Here is a 17,511-nt window from a genome sequence, read left to right on the forward strand (position 1 = left end):
TTTTTTTTTTTTTTTTTTTTTTTTGGGGGGTTTTATATGACCTCCTCCCTGTTGTTGTTGATCACGCGGCGTGCAGGTTGTAAGAGCTAGGCTTCAAGAGCAAGGGCACCACAGTGAGAAACGTTACTCAGGTGTAAGAGACTGCATCAAGAAAGTGTTTGAGAAAGATGGGTTCCCCGGTTTTTACAGAGGCTGTGCCACTAACCTCCTGAGAACAACTCCTGCAGCAGTAATCACTTTCACTAGCTTCGAAATGGTGCATCGTTTCCTTGTCACCCATATACCTTCGGAGCAAAGCTCTATTCTTTAAATCTACTAGTATTTTGTTTTTGATGATGATGATGATGACGACCAAAGGGTTATTAATTTTTACACAAGTTAAGAAAGGTTTACCCCTTTTGGGGAGTAAATCGAAAATAGGAGGGGTTCGTGTTAGGTACTTATGTCTCTGTTGAAGAAAACATAATCTTGAAGAAGAATGGATTGAAGTGCATATTAGAAACTTGAGAGACCCACAGAGAATATTATAATGTAAGACTGATTCTTTTCATTTCTCTCTTTTTGGTACACACTTTTTATGGTCTAGCAATGATCGTCGTCGTCAACAGCTCTTGGCTTCATGTTCTTTACTACTAAAAAGAAACATATATTTATACTGGACATTTATTCTGTTTTTAGCCTGTTATGAAATAATTGGGCCTTAAGTTTACGGTTATGATTTTTTCACTCTGTTTTCTTTTTTGTTATAGATGATTAGCTGCCGAATCATAAATCTCAGCTATGACCACACATTATATATATTATATACCTAAAATTAAATTAAATGAAAAGGAAAAAAGCCAATGAAATCGAATAATAATGAAATTGATGGGTTGTTGTTGCACTTTTCCTTTTTTTTTTTTCAGTATTTATCGAAATAAAAAACATGGGATACTTGTTTTAGTTTCTTTATTTCTTAATAATTGTTATAAATGTGAGTAATCTCTTATTTACGGTTTCATCCATTATATATAAATAAATGGGCGAAAAAAAAAACAAATTCATGGTGATGCAAAAAATGTATGTTTGTTTTGTTCTGCAATTTGTATGGCTAACCGCACAACTACTTTACTCTATGTATGAAATGAAAGTAAGTAGTTGCACGCACTACTTACAAAAAATATTACTAGTATATTGGCTTTGATTGGTAACACATTTAACAGCGGTTGGAGATTCAACCGCTCATTTGTTTACCAATCGGATGAGTGATTGAAATAGGCGGTTGAAACGAGTAGTTGGAACAAGTGGTTGAAAGAGGTGGCTAGAAGCTTAAACGAGGTAGTTTCCAACCGCTTTAAAATATGTGGTGAGTTTGCAACCACCTTGTTTACAAAACCAGCAGTTGGAATTTTTTTAATTATTTAAATATTTGTTTTTGTAAAAAAAAGTCTTTATGTATTTATATTATTTATGTAAAGAGTTTTAAAAATAAAATTGATAATTTCTAAAAATTGTTTAAATTTTAAACTATTTTTTTTGTTGTTATTTACAATAATGTTTTAACTATTCGACCGCTCGTTACCAATCATAACTATTATTTAACCGCTCGTTTGAATTTAACCATTTTTTTCTTTCATCTTTTGTAATCGTCTTCTCCTTAACCGTCTTTTTTACAACCGCTAAAAAAATCTTAACCGCTTTGTTTAAAAGATGTTACCAATCGAAGTCATTGTATACATTTTACTGATTTACATGTACAACAGTGGCGGATCAGGGTCAAAAACTATGTGGGGCACTAAAGAGGAATTTTTTCTTTAGCAATAGAAAACGTTAAGATTTGAGAAAAAAGAAAACAAATGGAAAATAAGTGTTGATGAATGGTTTTGAACCCAGCTCCTCAAACACAATGTAAGGCACCTTTCTCCAAATGAGCTAGCAGATACTATATCGAAAGGGCTAGTAAAAAGATTTTTAGAAAGGAGTATGTGGCACGTGCCCCACCCCCTTTAGCTGTAGATCCGCCCCTGTGTACAACGTGTATAATAAAATCGATTTCTTATTTGTGAAAATTCCTAACTAAGCTAAGCAACAAAAGAAAAGGATCGAAGAAGGTACGTCTTTTGTGACAACATGTGATTTCGTAATTCCCATACGATTACAATGATGTTTGTGGGATCTGGCATCTCAACACCGTTTTATATTTATTTAAAGGATGTGATATAATATATTAATTAAAAAACGACAGAACCCATATATATATATCGTGTTTTTACAGTTCTAATTTTATTTACGATAATGCTTTTACTTCAAAATTTGTCACTCTTATCATTGTATGAAAAGTGAAGTCAGTGTTTTTAATTATCATTTTGTATACATATTACTATAAGATAGTACACACATACTATAATTTTTCGATAATCCCTTTATAAAAAAAAAAGAAGGAAAAAATCAAAAGGCAAAGCTAGGTATTGAAACATCATCAAAAACTGTCTTAAGGAACTATGATTGAATCCCACATGCTCTGTTTCTTCTCTTTATTCATTTCTCCTCTAATTTCTTTTTTTTGTTTAATCCAAAGGTTTTCTAAAGGTAAAAACCCAGTAATTTATTTATCATTTATGATATAATATATCTTAATGGTACTACTGTTCATTCATTTAAAAACAAAAAAAAATATTAGCCTGCTCATGATGATCATTCCTGGTTGCATTTTGAATTTTCAAAATTTTCAACTAGGAGAAGAGAACAGAACAAAGACAAAAATTAGTTGCTAAAAATGATGCTTTTTTTTTTTTTTGCTTTGGTTAAGCGTGAAGGAAGGGAATTAAGAAGAGTGGGCATTGATTTACACGCGCCAAAGCAAGCGAGTGGCTTTCATACGGAATAGAAACGAAAAGACGTGGCAGTTAATGATTGGTTCGTGTTATTGACTTGAGTGACAGTCGGGTCGTAGCACCAACCACATTCTACGTGGGTCCTCTCGTCAAAGACGCTCTACGTGAGGTTTACCTGCTAGGCTCGGATTGGTTTCACACCGAACCTGTCTGATTTGATAGGTCCGGCTCCGATGCGCTGATTTGAATTTTTTGAACGTTGAAGCTCTCTAATCTTTTTCTTTTATTATTAATTTATTATATGGTATGTAACAAAATAAATCTCGGGGGATGTCTTACTCAGAAAATATCGCCGTCAATGTTTGGTGGTGTGATCTCTCATTTGGCACCGTAGGGACGTTGACACGTTGCCCATATCCAATGTTTATCATCATCTTCTATCCATCGACAGACCGTGTTTATAAAATAAGTTGTCGCTCATTAGTCACTTAAGTCTTCTAAGTTCGTCCGCTATGAAATTTTTTTTACTAATTATCAGCATGTGTTATTAATATACAACATGATCTTCATTGAATCTTTCTATGAAGATGATTGATTATGTTGGGTAACGAGAATATTTTTTTGATTAAGTAGGTATATTTAAATACAACAAAGTCATAATTTTACCGACCGTTATATATATTTTTTTTTTTTGGTGAAAAAGAATCCTATGTTAGTTACCAAAATAATAATGAATGGAAACAACATATTTAATAGTAGTAATTGGGTAATGGACCTAATTGCAGTAACTTTCAACTAACTCTATCTATACACATTTTTCTCTCAAGGTATATTTGGAAAGGAATGTCTCGCCTAACATTCTTGCATTTCTTATAACAACATTATAAAATAAAATAAAAAACAATTCATTGTATTTTAATTAAGTGGTTGTTGTTCTTAATTAATTTTTTAGGCCACTCCAATACTACTACTACTACACTAAAGTATCATTAAAAAAGAAAAAAGAAAAAAAGATTTTATAATTTCTTTGCTTCTAAAGCATTGCAAAGACACATGGAATCAACTAAATTCGATAACTAGTGTTCTATCTACATCGATTTGTTGCTGGTTTTAACCGATACATCATCATCATCATTTTCATTCTTCAGAATCTTACATTATATAACATGTAACATGCAAATGAATTAATAATATAAATAGATACTACGATAAAATAAAATAAAAACTAATAATAATAATACTACGATTTGGATTTGGAGTAAAGGGGCATCGAAAATGATTTACAACACACGATCACACTAAATTTTCTCCAAACGGAAAAATGTGGCCATCTTCCAAAAAAAAAAGCAGTGATCTTGGATCCAATTAAATAGTTATTATACTACTACTACTAATAATAATAATAAATAAATAAATAATTAAAATTGAAGCAATTATATCATTGATGAGAGATCAAATTGAAGCAACAATACAATAACAAATCGTAACGAACTTAAAATAGATATAAACAGTAAGGCTTTTATTATTGTAATAATAATAATAAAAGGAAAATCCAAACGGGTAGAGAGGCTAACCGGAAAGAAGAAGAAGAAAAAAGAATATCGCGTAACGAACCTGCTGATATAGGTTTTTTTTTTCTTCTTATTTTTCATGTTGGTTACAAGTTCAAAGAGCCTTAAGATTAGAGTGGNGGGGGGGGGGGGGGGGAAGAAGAACAAACGAAGCTATAGGTTCGGGAGTGGAGAGAGAGAGAGGAGGACAGAGTATAAAGGCAGTTGTTATAATAGCTTTACAACCTTTGTTTGTGTATCTTATTTTTTTCCCCAGAGAGAAAGAGAAAGAGAGAGAGAATTCATTGATTCATGGAGGCGTTTATGAGTATTCTTCCCAAGTTACCTTTTTAAAAAGCTCACCCCTTAAATTCTTAACCAAAAAAANAAAAAAAAAAAAAAAAAAAAAAAATCCTAATTTCTCTCCGATCGATCTTATTTGGATCGGACTAGAGAGTGAGTGATTGTTTTCAAATTTGCTGTCTGTGAAGAAGTTCCCTATTATTATTATTGTTATATAGTAAGTGATGGCGACGGAGCATGGAGGATTGAGCTTCACGGTGGCTTCAGTAATGCAGGATGTGTTGCAGCAACACGGCAATGGCCTTGGAGATCATGATTTACTGTCTCGTCGAGCTGAAGAAGCTGGTATCTATCTACTTCTTCCTTTCAAATTCTTCTTTTTATTTTGGTAATTCGGAATTTTGCTTTCTTTCTTCTTTCCCTAGTGTGACTACTCTAGCTTTAGTATTTTTTTGTTAAATTGTTAGAGAATGTGCTTCTTCTTCTGGTTTAGATAGATTTAAACCAGAATCGTCTTGTGCGTTTGTTTGCGTAGCGTCGAGGAGATATGAGGCAGCTAATTGGCTGAGAAAGATGGTTGGAGTTGTGTCAGCTAAAGATTTGCCTGCAGAGCCTACAGAACAAGGCCTTAGGCTTGGCTTACGAAGTGGTATTATCCTTTGCAAAGTCCTCAATAAGGTTCATCCTGGAGCTGTTTCCAAGGTTTCTTCTTCTTCTTCTTCTTCTTCTTTACATCCAACCCTCTCTCTTTTTTTTTTTTTGAGATTATCATGTTTTTGCAAAAGCGGTTCCTGAGAAAGTTTGATCTCTCTTCAGGTTGTGGAAAGTCCTTGTGATGCCATTCTTGTTGCTGATGGAGCTCCCTTATCTGCATTTCAGTATTTTGAAAATGTTAGGAACTTCCTTGTTGCTATCCAGGATATGGGCTTTCCTTCTTTTGAAGCTTCTGATCTTGAGCAAGTATGTACCCTTGGAGATTTCTCATTTACTTCAATCAAAGAACTACTGCTCATGAATCTCTTTCTTTTTTTTTTTGTTCTAGGGAGGGAATGCTTCTCGAGTTGTGAATTGTGTTTTGGCAATCAAATCGTATGATGAATGGAAACAAAGTGGTGGAATTGGAGTTTGGAAATTTGGTGGCAACATAAAGCCTCCTACTCTTGGTAAATCATCATTTGTGAGAAAAAACTCGGAGCCGTTCATGAACTCTTCTTTATCCAGAACCTCATCGATCAACACCCTTGACAAGTGTCCCTCTGACACCGATTCTAACAAGCTGGTTGGCCTCTTCAACTTTCTCTGGTTGGTTTTTCTTTCTTTCTTTCTGAAGTGGAATGTTTGACGTTTATGTGTCTTTTTGTTGTACCCTATGCTTTCAGTCCAGTTCAGGTTCCCTCAGCACCCTTGTTCGTGCTGTTCTATCAGATAAAAAGCCTGAGGATGTTCCCAAAGTGAGTTTCAGACTAGTTCGCTTAGCCTACTCTTTTGTATACATATCGTTGTCATTTGGCTGTGTTATGTTCTTGATGTAAGTTTCTAACGCCATGGTAACAGCTGATTGAATCTCTGCTGAGCAAAGTTGTACAAGAGTTTGAAAATCGAGTTACAGATCAGTTTGAGTTGGTATGTTTCTGTTTCTTCTCTCTCTCGGTTCATTGGTTAGTTCACAGAACATGATCTTCGGTTGTGTCATAATTCTTCTAATCTGATAATTTCTGTCATGTGAAGGTTAGAGCAGCTCCAAGAGAATCAACTTCTTCACAGAACAACAAACCATTTCTTAAACCTCATGGTGAAAGAGAGGTTAGAGCAGCTTCAATCTTTCTCTGTAAAATATATAGGTTAGATGATTTTGCTGATTACTCAAGTGCCTTTTTGTAGAGGGAAGAGAAGAGTTTCAAGGCAATAATAAAGAACGATGAAACCAATCAGAAAATCCAGATTGTTGACGACGAGGTGAAAAATCGACAATTTAAACAACTGACAATCTTCAACCAACAACAAGAAGATATAGAAGTAGGCACTACACTACTCCATCTAAACTTATCACAATTTCTTCGAGTTTGGGATAGCACTGATTCTAAGTGTATCTACTGTTCTTTATGTTTTATTATTATAGGGACTAAAGCAGACACTCTACACTACAAGGGCTGGTATGCAATTTATGCAGAAGAAATTTCAAGAAGAGTTCTCTTCTCTTGGTATTCAAATCTTTCTTCTCTTACTTTCTAAAACAGCTCTGAGTATCCAAGAATTTGAAACTAACGGATCTAGATATCTGTCCACAGGTATGCACATTCATGGCCTTGCTCATGCTGCTTCTGGTTATCACCGAGTTCTTGAAGAAAACAGAAAACTTTATAATCAAGTGCAGGATCTCAAGGGTAGCATCCGTGTTTACTGTCGGGTACGACCATTTTTGCCTGGACAATCCAGCATTTCTAGTACAATTGGGAACATGGAGGATGATACCATAGCGATTAATACTGCATCTAGACATGGAAAATCACTCAAATCCTTCACTTTCAACAAAGTATTTGGTCCATCTGCGACTCAAGGTAATGAAACAGAAACGCCTCGCTCTTATTCTCCAGTGATTGAATTGAACCTGAACGATCCATCTTGCTTTTTGTAGAAGAGGTATTCTCTGATATGCAGCCATTGGTCCGTTCTGTTCTTGATGGATACAATGTATGCATATTTGCATATGGTCAAACTGGATCAGGAAAAACATTCACAATGGTAAGATTAGAGTTGAAACTAAAATTTTTTGAAGCACTTTGAAGCAAGAGAAATTTATTATTGTTTCCAAATTTTCTAGAGTGGACCAAGAGATTTAACAGAGAAGAGTCAAGGAGTTAATTACAGAGCACTTGGTGATCTGTTTCTTCTTGCTGAACAAAGAAAAGACACATTCCGCTACGATATTGCTGTTCAGATGATTGAGATTTACAATGAGCAAGTCAGAGACCTTCTCGTTAGTGATGGAAGCAACAAAAGATATCCTTTGGTCATGAATGGTTATAAGTTTTATGTTCTGATTAGAGATCATTTTCATGTTTTATTTTCATATTCCTTAACATTTTTTGATACGTTAGAAATCAGGAATAGCTCTCAAAAGGGTCTAAGTGTACCAGATGCAAGTCTTGTTCCCGTTTCTTCAACATTTGATGTCATTGATCTAATGAAAACTGGGCATAAGAATCGAGCCGTTGGATCTACAGCCTTGAATGATCGAAGCAGTCGTTCTCACAGGTAAAAAGGGGCAGAGAGAACGCATTGATCTTTCAAATGTCTTATGTAAACTCAATATAACATTTGTCAATCTATTTTTTTTTTCCTGCAGCTGCTTGACTGTTCATGTTCAAGGAAGAGACTTGACTTCAGGAGCTGTTCTTCGCGGATGTATGCATCTTGTGGATCTAGCAGGCAGTGAAAGGGTAGATAAATCCGAGGTTACTGGAGACAGACTAAAAGAAGCACAACACATTAATAGATCTCTCTCTGCTTTAGGAGATGTGATTGCTTCCCTAGCTCACAAGAACCCACATGTTCCTTACAGAAACAGCAAACTCACACAACTACTTCAAGACTCTCTTGGTATAAGGAAAACAAGCAGTTTATTCCTGAATACTTGCAGCTAAAAACTCACTTTTTCTTAACTTGGGATTTCAAATATGTTACATCAGGGGGGCAAGCAAAAACGTTGATGTTTGTCCACATTAGTCCTGAGGCAGATGCAGTTGGGGAAACAATAAGCACTTTAAAGTTTGCAGAGAGAGTAGCTACGGTTGAACTCGGTGCTGCACGAGTGAACAATGATACTTCAGATGTTAAGGAACTCAAAGAACAGGTTTTACTTTTTGCTTGAACTGAATCTGATAGTTGTAGTTTCTTGGTTGATGGTGTTTGATTGGTTTTGCGTTGTTTATAGGTCGCTTGTCTAAAAGCAGCTCTCGCGAGAAAAGAAGCAGAGTCACAGCAGAACAAGATCTTCACAACTCCTGGTGGTTCTGAGAAACACAAAGCCAAAACTGGTGAAGTAGAGGTGACTATTCTCTTGTCAAACTCCATCTCTTTGATTTTAAAAATCATGTCTCAAACTGGAAAATGATTTATGAGTGATTGTAGATTCATAACAATAACATCATGGCAAAGAAAGCTGAGAGCTGTGAAGTGGAGGAGATTACAGTGAACTCACCGCCTTGGCCACCAGTAGCAAGTCCAGGGCAAGCCTACAGAGAGGATGACCCAAGTTTTGGTTCCAGCGAGTGGGTTGATAAGGTGATGGTGAATAACAGGCAAGACGAGATGAGAAGAGTGGAGAGTCTATGGGGAGGAGGCACAACAGACAATGGAATTGGNGGAATTGGTATTCTGCCGGAAGATTTTTACAGGAGAGATTTGTCTTCAGACACTTCAAGAATATTCTCTGAACATTCTTACAACATCTTTATGGGAAACAACAACAGCATAGATGATCTAGATGCAGCCACAAGTGACTCATCGGAGCCAGATTTGCTGTGGCAAACAAACCAATCCTCCAAGATACCAACAAGAAGCAATACTGAGTCAAAACCCAAGAAACAACCCGTCTCAAAAGCGATAAGAAGTCCTCAATTCAGGTAACTGTCATTCAAAATGGGAAACAATAACATAGAATCTTAAAACATTTTTATGTATTGTATGTTTCCAAAAAAAAAAAACGCAGGAACAACTCAAACTCGGTTTCACGGCCTTCAGCTTCACAGAAGCTAACAAATGGACCTCGTGGCACGAAACAACAGTTTGGTCCTGCTGATATGAAGCGGAAAGCTGCTAACGCTAGGCATTGAAGGCCACACTCACTCACCCGTACGGATACATACATACAAACACACTCACATGGATTTTTATTCGTTTCTTGATTTGATTATTTTTTTTCTTCCAGTGGTTGTTTTCTTGGTTCTTCCTCTTTCTCGTTTGGTTGTGCAAGTTTCGATATAAAATATATATAACACACAGTCACAGACAAATAGGTACTGGGTCAATGCAGCAACAATTTCTACTTGTTGCTCTCTTTCTTTGGTTTTGTTTTTCTTTTCTGTTCTATTTTATGTATATTCATTCTTCCACTAGTTGAACATAAATATATGAAAGATTTGTATGATACTGTATTTGCTATGTGAGTTTTTTATAGAAGTATTTCTTTAGTGTCTCAAATCAAATCAAAATCTCTGATTTGATGCATTTCTAGAGTTATCATAGTTGAAAAAAAGAAAATAAATATAAAAACATTTTGTTGAAATACATAGAAAATTAGAAAAAGTATTTACGAAAACTTGTTTATCATTTGTTAGACAAAAAAAGTATTTTTATCTCCCCATCCATACTTTTCAAATATCGACCAACCTTGTTGATTCGTCGAATATTATAATTTGAAACTATACTTTTTTTTGTTTTTAACCCTATCTCTCTCTCTCTCTCTCTCTCAGCACTTCTTGTTCCGTCGTCATCTCTCAGCTCTCCATCTTCTCGTCTTCCAAGGTTTTTTGTTTTTTGCTATTTACAGATTCGTTGAGTTATTATTATTTTTGGTTAGAGAAATGCGCAATTTGATAATTCCTCGTTCGCTTCTTTGTCGACTGCAGTATTACTATTAGGTAGAGAAGAATCCATGGCGATTTTTCACGTCGCGTCGCGGCGGCTCTCCGGCGGAAAAACTGCGACGGCGCTGCGTTATGCCACCGCGCTGAGATCTTATTCGACGTCGTTTAGGGAGGAGAGGGATACCTTCGGGCCGATCCAAGTTCCTTCCGATAAGTTCGGGATCTGATCGTTGCGTATTCTCTTTACTTTCCCCAATGGAAACGTTTCATAGTGTTATTTTGCAGATTGTGGGGAGCTCAGACGCAGAGATCGCTGCAGAACTTCGAAATCGGTGGTGAGCGCGAGCGAATGCCTGAACCAATAGTCCGAGCTTTTGGCGTCTTGAAGAAATGCGCCGCCAAGGTAAACACCCCAGCAGCTCCTCTAAGGTTTTGGGATTTCGGATTCAATTCTCCAATTGCTTTCTTGCTTTTTGGTTCGTCATATATTTAGTAACAACTGTAATGATAGGTTAACATGGAATATGGTCTTGATCCAACCATTGGGAAAGCTATTATGCAAGCTGCTCAGGAAGTAGCTGAGGGAAAGCTCAATGATCATTTCCCTCTTGTTGTATGGCAAACTGGTAGTGGGACTCAGAGTAATATGAATGCTAATGAGGTAATTTCTCTGCATTCTTAGAGATATGTATGTTTTTAGGATCTCGTTTTATATTGCTACAAGAGAAGGCTTTTTTGTGTTTATGTCTCTTTCTCTTTTGTTTTTTTTTTTTTGTTTTTGTTTTGGCTCTTCGCAGGTTATTGCTAATAGAGCAGCTGAGATTCTTGGTCGCAAACGTGGTGAAAAATGTGTGCACCCAAATGACCATGTGAATAGATCACAATCTTCTAACGACACTTTTCCGACTGTAAGCTTTGATTTTTACATGCTTCAAGTTTTTTGAATTGCTTTATGAAACAGGTTTGTTTTTTCTTCCATTCGTATATGAGGGCTCACTTCCCTGTCATATTTTTTTTGGCTTTGTCTAGGTCATGCACATTGCAGCTGCAACCGAGATTAATTCGAGGCTGATCCCTAGTTTAAAAAGTTTGCACAGCACTTTGGAATCTAAGGTCTGACTTTGCTTTTTCTCTTTCTCAAGTGACACACTTGATCTACTCGCTAAATACACAATACTCTTTCAAAATGAAACTTGTTCTGACCTCAATAGTATCATGAATCACTTCTGATTATAGTTCAATGTGGTACTATTTATATCCGAGAGTTGCTTTTTAGATGTTGCAATGTTCCGTGTTTGGAACAACTTCTAACCATGACACTTTGTTATTTAATCCTGTTTTTTTAGACCTTTTTATAGACGTCTTAACATTCCTATTGCATTAATGCATTTTCACTCAAGCTTCATGGTCTATCTGCTGTGCATTCTTATTTATTGCCAAACTTACCTTGTTTCTTGCAGTCGTTCGAGTTCAAAGATATTGTGAAAATTGGAAGAACTCACACTCAAGATGCTACACCTTTAACATTAGGACAAGAATTTGGTGGCTATGCTACTCAAGTAAGTGGTGTGTTCAGAAAACTGTGTTATTTCTAAAAAAAGTGAAAATCACATGCAATCTGGAATTCATGTGCAGGTTAAGTATGGACTTAACAGAGTCACCTGTACTCTACCCCGCCTCTATCAGGTTTTGGAAATGATATCTTTTGGGGATCTGATTTATTGAACTTCCCCAGTTATCGCTGAGCTCTAACTTGCTAGAATTGTTTGGCCAGCTTGCACAAGGTGGAACTGCGGTTGGGACAGGATTAAACACGAAGAAAGGGTATATCTTATTTTGAAGTTTTTTTTTCCACAATTCCATCCCAAGTTCATCTCTCCTAAAATTTGATGTTTTACTAGTCCACTGTTAGTAACACTAGTAATATCTGTACAGGTTTGATGTAAAGATAGCTGCTGCAGTAGCTGAAGAAACAAACTTGCCATTTGTCACCGCCGAAAACAAGTTTGAAGCTCTGGTTAGCCTTTAAACTACCTCTATTATTTTTAGACATTGAACATTCGCAGCCTCTGGGGCCAACCATAGAAGATGTTTCTGAACGGTGAAATCAGTTGCTCAATTATTCTGCTTGTTTCAGGCTGCACACGATGCTTGTGTTGAAACCAGTGGGTCACTTAACACAATCGCCACATCGCTGATGAAGATCGCCAATGATATTCGTTTTCTTGGAAGGCATGTCATCTTATCTTTATGGATCATTTTCTTCTTCTTCTTCAAAATGCACTATGTTCTTATAGTTTAACATGTCTTTATATAGTGGCCCAAGATGTGGTCTTGGTGAACTTGTTCTACCTGAAAATGAGCCAGGAAGCAGTATCATGCCTGTATGAATGCAATCTTCCTTTGCTCTTCTGTCTTCCTTTTCCTATACTTTCGCCTTAGGGTTTCAATTGATTATTTTTTTTCTATTTCTCAGGGGAAGGTAAATCCTACACAGTGTGAGGCCTTGACCATGGTCTGTGCCCAGGTAAGTTCCATTTATGTTGTTAAGCTATGAATCTAAAATGCTAAGGTTTTATTGTTTCTGACTCTTTGGGTTGCATCAAACAAAATTGCAGGTTATGGGAAACCATGTAGCTGTGACAGTCGGTGGGTCAAATGGTCATTTTGAATTGAATGTATTCAAGCCGGTGATCGCAAGCGCTCTTTTACATGTACATGAATCTTTTTCATTGTACTTCTGTTTCTTTGGTTGTATCTANGTTCTTATAGTTTAACATGTCTTTATATAGTGGCCCAAGATGTGGTCTTGGTGAACTTGTTCTACCTGAAAATGAGCCAGGAAGCAGTATCATGCCTGTATGAATGCAATCTTCCTTTGCTCTTCTGTCTTCCTTTTCCTATACTTTCGCCTTAGGGTTTCAATTGATTATTTTTTTTCTATTTCTCAGGGGAAGGTAAATCCTACACAGTGTGAGGCCTTGACCATGGTCTGTGCCCAGGTAAGTTCCATTTATGTTGTTAAGCTATGAATCTAAAATGCTAAGGTTTTATTGTTTCTGACTCTTTGGGTTGCATCAAACAAAATTGCAGGTTATGGGAAACCATGTAGCTGTGACAGTCGGTGGGTCAAATGGTCATTTTGAATTGAATGTATTCAAGCCGGTGATCGCAAGCGCTCTTTTACATGTACATGAATCTTTTTCATTGTACTTCTGTTTCTTTGGTTGTATCTAAAAAATAGCGATCTAACCATTTGATCTCGCCTCTTTGACAGTCCGTCAGATTAATAGCAGATGCTTCAGCTTCGTTTGAGAAAAACTGTGTGAGGGGCATTGAGGCCAATAGAGAAAGGATCTCAAAACTATTGCACGAGGTAGGCTTTATTCTCTCGTTTGTTAGTCTGAAAATTGTCCATGGTGTGAAAATGTTCTCTGGGAATTGATTCTTTGTTTTATGTATTTCTCTGTAGTCTCTTATGCTTGTGACATCACTGAATCCGGTAAGTCTCCAAATATTGAACTCCGCCTTTACTTCATCTATTTGCCCATTAGGATTACAAACAAGTTTACCTCGATACTAAATTCTCGAATCCTTTACCAGAAAATCGGGTATGACAATGCTGCAGCAGTTGCCAAGAAAGCTCACAAAGAAGGATGTACATTGAAGGTAAAACAAAAAAGCCTTTGTTATGATTTGTCTCGAAACAATTGTGATTTACAACAAGAGAAACAAGTTCTTGTCTGGATCAGTTTGATAGCAAAACATCTGATGTGCTCTCTATATTGGAGTCTGAACATTCTTCAAATGCAGATGAGAAACTTGTCTGAAAAATCAGTTTGTTAAATCTTTGAGTTTTTGAAATTTTATCCTGCAGGACGCGGCTCTGAAGTTAGGCGTTCTTACTGCAGAAGAGTTTGACACTCTTGTTGTTCCTGAGAAGATGATTGGTCCATCAGATTGATGTTGTTTTTGGAGACAAAGCTTCAGTTAGCATTATTCTTCTGATGCCCTGATTTAGGTTATAATAAAAAAAATGAGCAAATCCTGAAACTATATAATTCAAATTTGATTGGGAGGGGAACATTGTTTTTCAGGGAATTTTTCTTTTTGGTTGAATAAAGTGAGAACTCAGCGAGAAAGAAAACTTGTATTTCTGAGATTTTGTTTGCACACACCTCTCTCTCCTCTCTTTCTCTTTGCTGGGGAGTGGGGACGGTACGAAACTACGAACCTTTTTAGCAGCGCTAGGGGTTATATCACTCTTTGGGGCCGCCATTTTTCTAAAAATTGGCTTTACTGGGCCCTTTGTTGGACCTCAAACGGAACGAGGCTAAACTAATGACGTGGTGGCGTAAAAAGTGTAAAGACACCCCTTGACGATGATGAAACCATGTGCGGGGTCAAGCCAACAGATTCTGCTTAAAATACCCAATATTTGTCATTAAGTCAGTGAACAACTTTGAATACAAAACGATAATCTTAAAGTAATTTCGTGATCTTTAAAAAGAAAATTATAATCAATCACATCTGACTCTGTTGTTGGAACATAATATAAAAAAAAAAAAAAAAAAACAACGGTGAATAAAAGGACGGTGCTGGGTTGGTTTTGGCAACGGAACTATTTAAATAGTACTAATAGAAGCTTTACTGAGCACATTAATGCTGTAGATGAAAACAAATAAGACTTGGTTGTTGTTAAATAAAAAACAAGACAAGATTAGCATACTAATGAAAATTAGCGGCCGGGGAATAATTTAAGATTTAGTAGTGAGACAGTCTTCTTCTTCTTCTTCTTCTTGGAAGCTCCATAGATTACCAAGGTCCGTCGTCGATTGGTCGTCGAGAAACGGAATCTGATAGAATCTCATGTAATCCTCAAACGCCATCAGCTCCTCCTCCTCCTCCGACAACAAGCTCTCTACTTGGTGGTTTTCCGAAATCATCTCCTTTTGATTTGTATCACTAATAATACTAGTGTTTGGGAAATTCAGTTTCGCTTTCTGGCCACGGATTTTGATGGCTGCAACGTCGTAAGCTCGAGCAGCTTCCTCGGCGGTTTTGAATGTGCCGAGCCAGACACGTGTTCCTTTCCTCGGGTCACGAATCTCCGCTGCCCATTTGCCCCACGGCCTCTGCCTTATCCCTCTGTACAGATTCTTCCTCTCTCGCTTCCCATCTCTTTGCCCACCAACTGTTCGAAGACGATATTCCCCAATCAGAAACCAAACGGTTATTATATTAAGTGAAGCAAAACAAAACGTCAAAACCAATACGAAACTCGAAACCAAAGTGTACCACCTGAGACGGGTTTACGCTTCTTGTTGCTGCTCACAGAGCCGACTTGACTCGACCAGATGAAATCTGATATGACAGCGCCCCCACACATTTTTTTTTTTTTTATGCTGTTATTTTGTGTTATTTTGAATGGAGTCCTACATTGAAAGAGAATCATCATTGTCTTTGGGTTTTTTTATACAGAGAGACAAGTCAGAAGAGTCGCTGCAGTTTTTTTTGCTTGACGACCAAGTTCTTCTAGAAACTCTTTCGGATTTTCTAGTGTACATATCAACTACTTTGTTATAAAAGTATAACATTTATTAGTCAATGAACATTCATAAAGAAAATAAAAAGTTTAATTCTATCACCTCATTATTTTGCTGCCAAATTCTCTATCCAGACACATACATACTTCTACTCCGAGTCCGATCCTAATCCTACCTCAAGATTTTATTACATGACCAGATAAATGATTCTAGATGTTTTGGTTAATTTATCTAATGCATGTAAAAAAGGGTACATTTATACACATCCTTTTTTCGTAAACATTTATAAATACTTTTTAGCAATGTGTATAACCATGAAACAAAATCATTGCGTCTCAATCACCGGTTTGATTCGGCTCCTTGTCTGTCACTTGATAAATAATATTTTATCAAAACTTATCCCATTCAATATTAGATTTTGGTGGTGAAATGCTTACTACGTTGACACAAATTTAAACGTGCCCCCAATTAGTCTCTCTCTCCCCCAACCAACATCTAGCTGACACTTGCCTCATAATCAATCTTACGATAATTCTATGTATATCATATTGTGTTCTATGTAGTATAAGGCCATGTCTTGTGATCAAACTTTCAACTAACCAAACAACACCACGAACAAGAGCTATTTAACAATGGTATCCACAAGCCCCGCCGCTTCCATCCTCCTCCTCGCGCTAGTGTTGGTTGTGGCCGCCGCCGATTACTACGTGCCACCACCAACCACGTACAGTCCATCACAACCTTACGTTCCCATACCAACCACCACCTACACATCACCGGTTGAGACTCCACAGTACTTTCCAAAACCAAACCCTGATTTGGCCATCGAAGGTCTCATCTTGTGCAAATCTGGCTACAAAACCTACCCTATCCAAGGTGCAGTTGCAATTTCGATTTCGTATTTTGCCATACATTCTATGTAACCTCACTAGATATATAACATGTTGAGCAAATTAAACCACTTTGGTATAGAAATTGAGTCTTTAATTATTCGAGAATAAGAGCCGCTAAAAACAACTACAAATCGCTTCTTGCTGACAATAATCTTAAAGTACACATTTAACTTTGAATTCTAAAAAATTGGACAATTTTAAAATTTGTCATATTTCGTTTTGGACTGAGCCAAACCGGTGCTGTACTTGACAGGGGCCAAGGTTAAGGTTGTGTGTCCCATCTTCGACTCATATGGAAAGCTAGTGGCTAAGGTTACAATCTCGAGCTACCCAACAGACATGAAGGGATATTTCCACTTCGTCGCTTACGGACTCTCCCTCAAGGTGAAGAACATCAATAGCTGCAACGTGAAGCTTGAGAGTTCTCCGCTCTCCACGTGTAAGATTCCGACCAATGTCAACAAAGGTGTCACCGGAGCTCCACTCTCTCCCGACAACTCCAACTTCCTTAGCCACGACAATTTGATCCTCTACACCCTTGAACCTTTCTATTTCTCTACACCCGTGGCTCCAAAACCGGTTTACTAGGGATCACAATAAATCATTAGATCGCCGTTTATGCTTATTTTCCATTCTTTCATTCTTGGCTCTATGCTTTTTTTTTGTTTGCTTCACTTTAAAATAATAATACGTTAATGAAATCTTAATTAGTTTCCTAAAGAATAAGCTGTCAACACTCAACAAGAAAAGAAAATAAGAAATGTTACTAATACTCATCTTTATATTTTCGGTTCTTTCATCCAAAATGTGTCTGATTG

At 36.8% G+C, this 17,511-nt stretch overlaps 5 protein-coding genes across 6 annotated transcripts in view; 4 read left to right on the forward strand and 1 right to left on the reverse strand.

The window, feature by feature from the left end:
• LOC104783337 (nicotinamide adenine dinucleotide transporter 1, chloroplastic) overlaps positions 1–583 on the forward strand; it is a gene marked incomplete in the record, with an annotated part of 2,935 nt that extends 2,352 nt beyond the window's left edge. Inside the window, 1 exon segment of the mRNA XM_019245130.1 lies at positions 77–583. Coding sequence (XP_019100675.1) covers positions 77–310 — 234 coding nt within the window.
• On the forward strand, positions 4,574–9,822 carry LOC104783338 (kinesin-like protein KIN-14G). Its single transcript, XM_010508484.2, has 18 exons — positions 4,574–5,011; positions 5,202–5,368; positions 5,483–5,626; positions 5,709–5,945; positions 6,046–6,117; positions 6,221–6,289; positions 6,395–6,469; positions 6,548–6,682; positions 6,786–6,867; positions 6,955–7,224; positions 7,302–7,408; positions 7,488–7,666; positions 7,760–7,921; positions 8,013–8,266; positions 8,356–8,519; positions 8,601–8,714; positions 8,798–9,291; positions 9,378–9,822. The coding sequence occupies exons 1-18, from the start codon at positions 4,891–4,893 to the stop codon at positions 9,499–9,501; spliced, it is 2,970 nt and encodes a 989-aa protein (XP_010506786.1). The 5' UTR covers positions 4,574–4,890; the 3' UTR covers positions 9,502–9,822.
• Positions 10,100–14,416, forward strand: LOC104783341 (fumarate hydratase 1, mitochondrial). The gene is made up of 18 exons (XM_010508485.2): positions 10,100–10,192; positions 10,297–10,468; positions 10,540–10,657; positions 10,766–10,915; positions 11,052–11,162; positions 11,284–11,367; positions 11,715–11,813; positions 11,890–11,940; positions 12,029–12,078; positions 12,190–12,271; positions 12,392–12,486; positions 12,572–12,638; positions 12,731–12,781; positions 12,873–12,968; positions 13,532–13,630; positions 13,727–13,756; positions 13,858–13,923; positions 14,132–14,416. The coding sequence occupies exons 2-18, from the start codon at positions 10,323–10,325 to the stop codon at positions 14,216–14,218; spliced, it is 1,482 nt and encodes a 493-aa protein (XP_010506787.1). The 5' UTR covers positions 10,100–10,192; positions 10,297–10,322; the 3' UTR covers positions 14,219–14,416.
• LOC104783342 (ethylene-responsive transcription factor ERF071-like) lies at positions 14,527–15,699 on the reverse strand. 2 transcript variants are annotated; one of them, XM_010508487.1, is made up of 3 exons: positions 15,556–15,699; positions 14,984–15,448; positions 14,527–14,672 (listed from the first exon to the last, which is right to left on the reverse strand). In XM_010508487.1, the coding sequence occupies exons 1-2, from the start codon at positions 15,641–15,643 to the stop codon at positions 15,012–15,014; spliced, it is 525 nt and encodes a 174-aa protein (XP_010506789.1). In that variant the 5' UTR covers positions 15,644–15,699; the 3' UTR covers positions 14,527–14,672; positions 14,984–15,011. The 2 variants fall into 2 exon arrangements, with proteins under 2 accessions (XP_010506789.1, XP_010506788.1); XM_010508486.1 differs by lacking the exon at positions 14,527–14,672 and having other exon boundaries at positions 14,836–15,448.
• On the forward strand, positions 16,391–17,413 carry LOC104783343 (proline-rich protein 3-like). Its single transcript, XM_010508488.1, has 2 exons — positions 16,391–16,676; positions 16,947–17,413. The coding sequence occupies exons 1-2, from the start codon at positions 16,433–16,435 to the stop codon at positions 17,279–17,281; spliced, it is 579 nt and encodes a 192-aa protein (XP_010506790.1). The 5' UTR covers positions 16,391–16,432; the 3' UTR covers positions 17,282–17,413.

This window comes from Camelina sativa, chromosome 4, assembly GCF_000633955.1.
Source record: "Camelina sativa cultivar DH55 chromosome 4, Cs, whole genome shotgun sequence".
Lineage (NCBI taxonomy): Eukaryota > Viridiplantae > Streptophyta > Magnoliopsida > Brassicales > Brassicaceae > Camelina > Camelina sativa.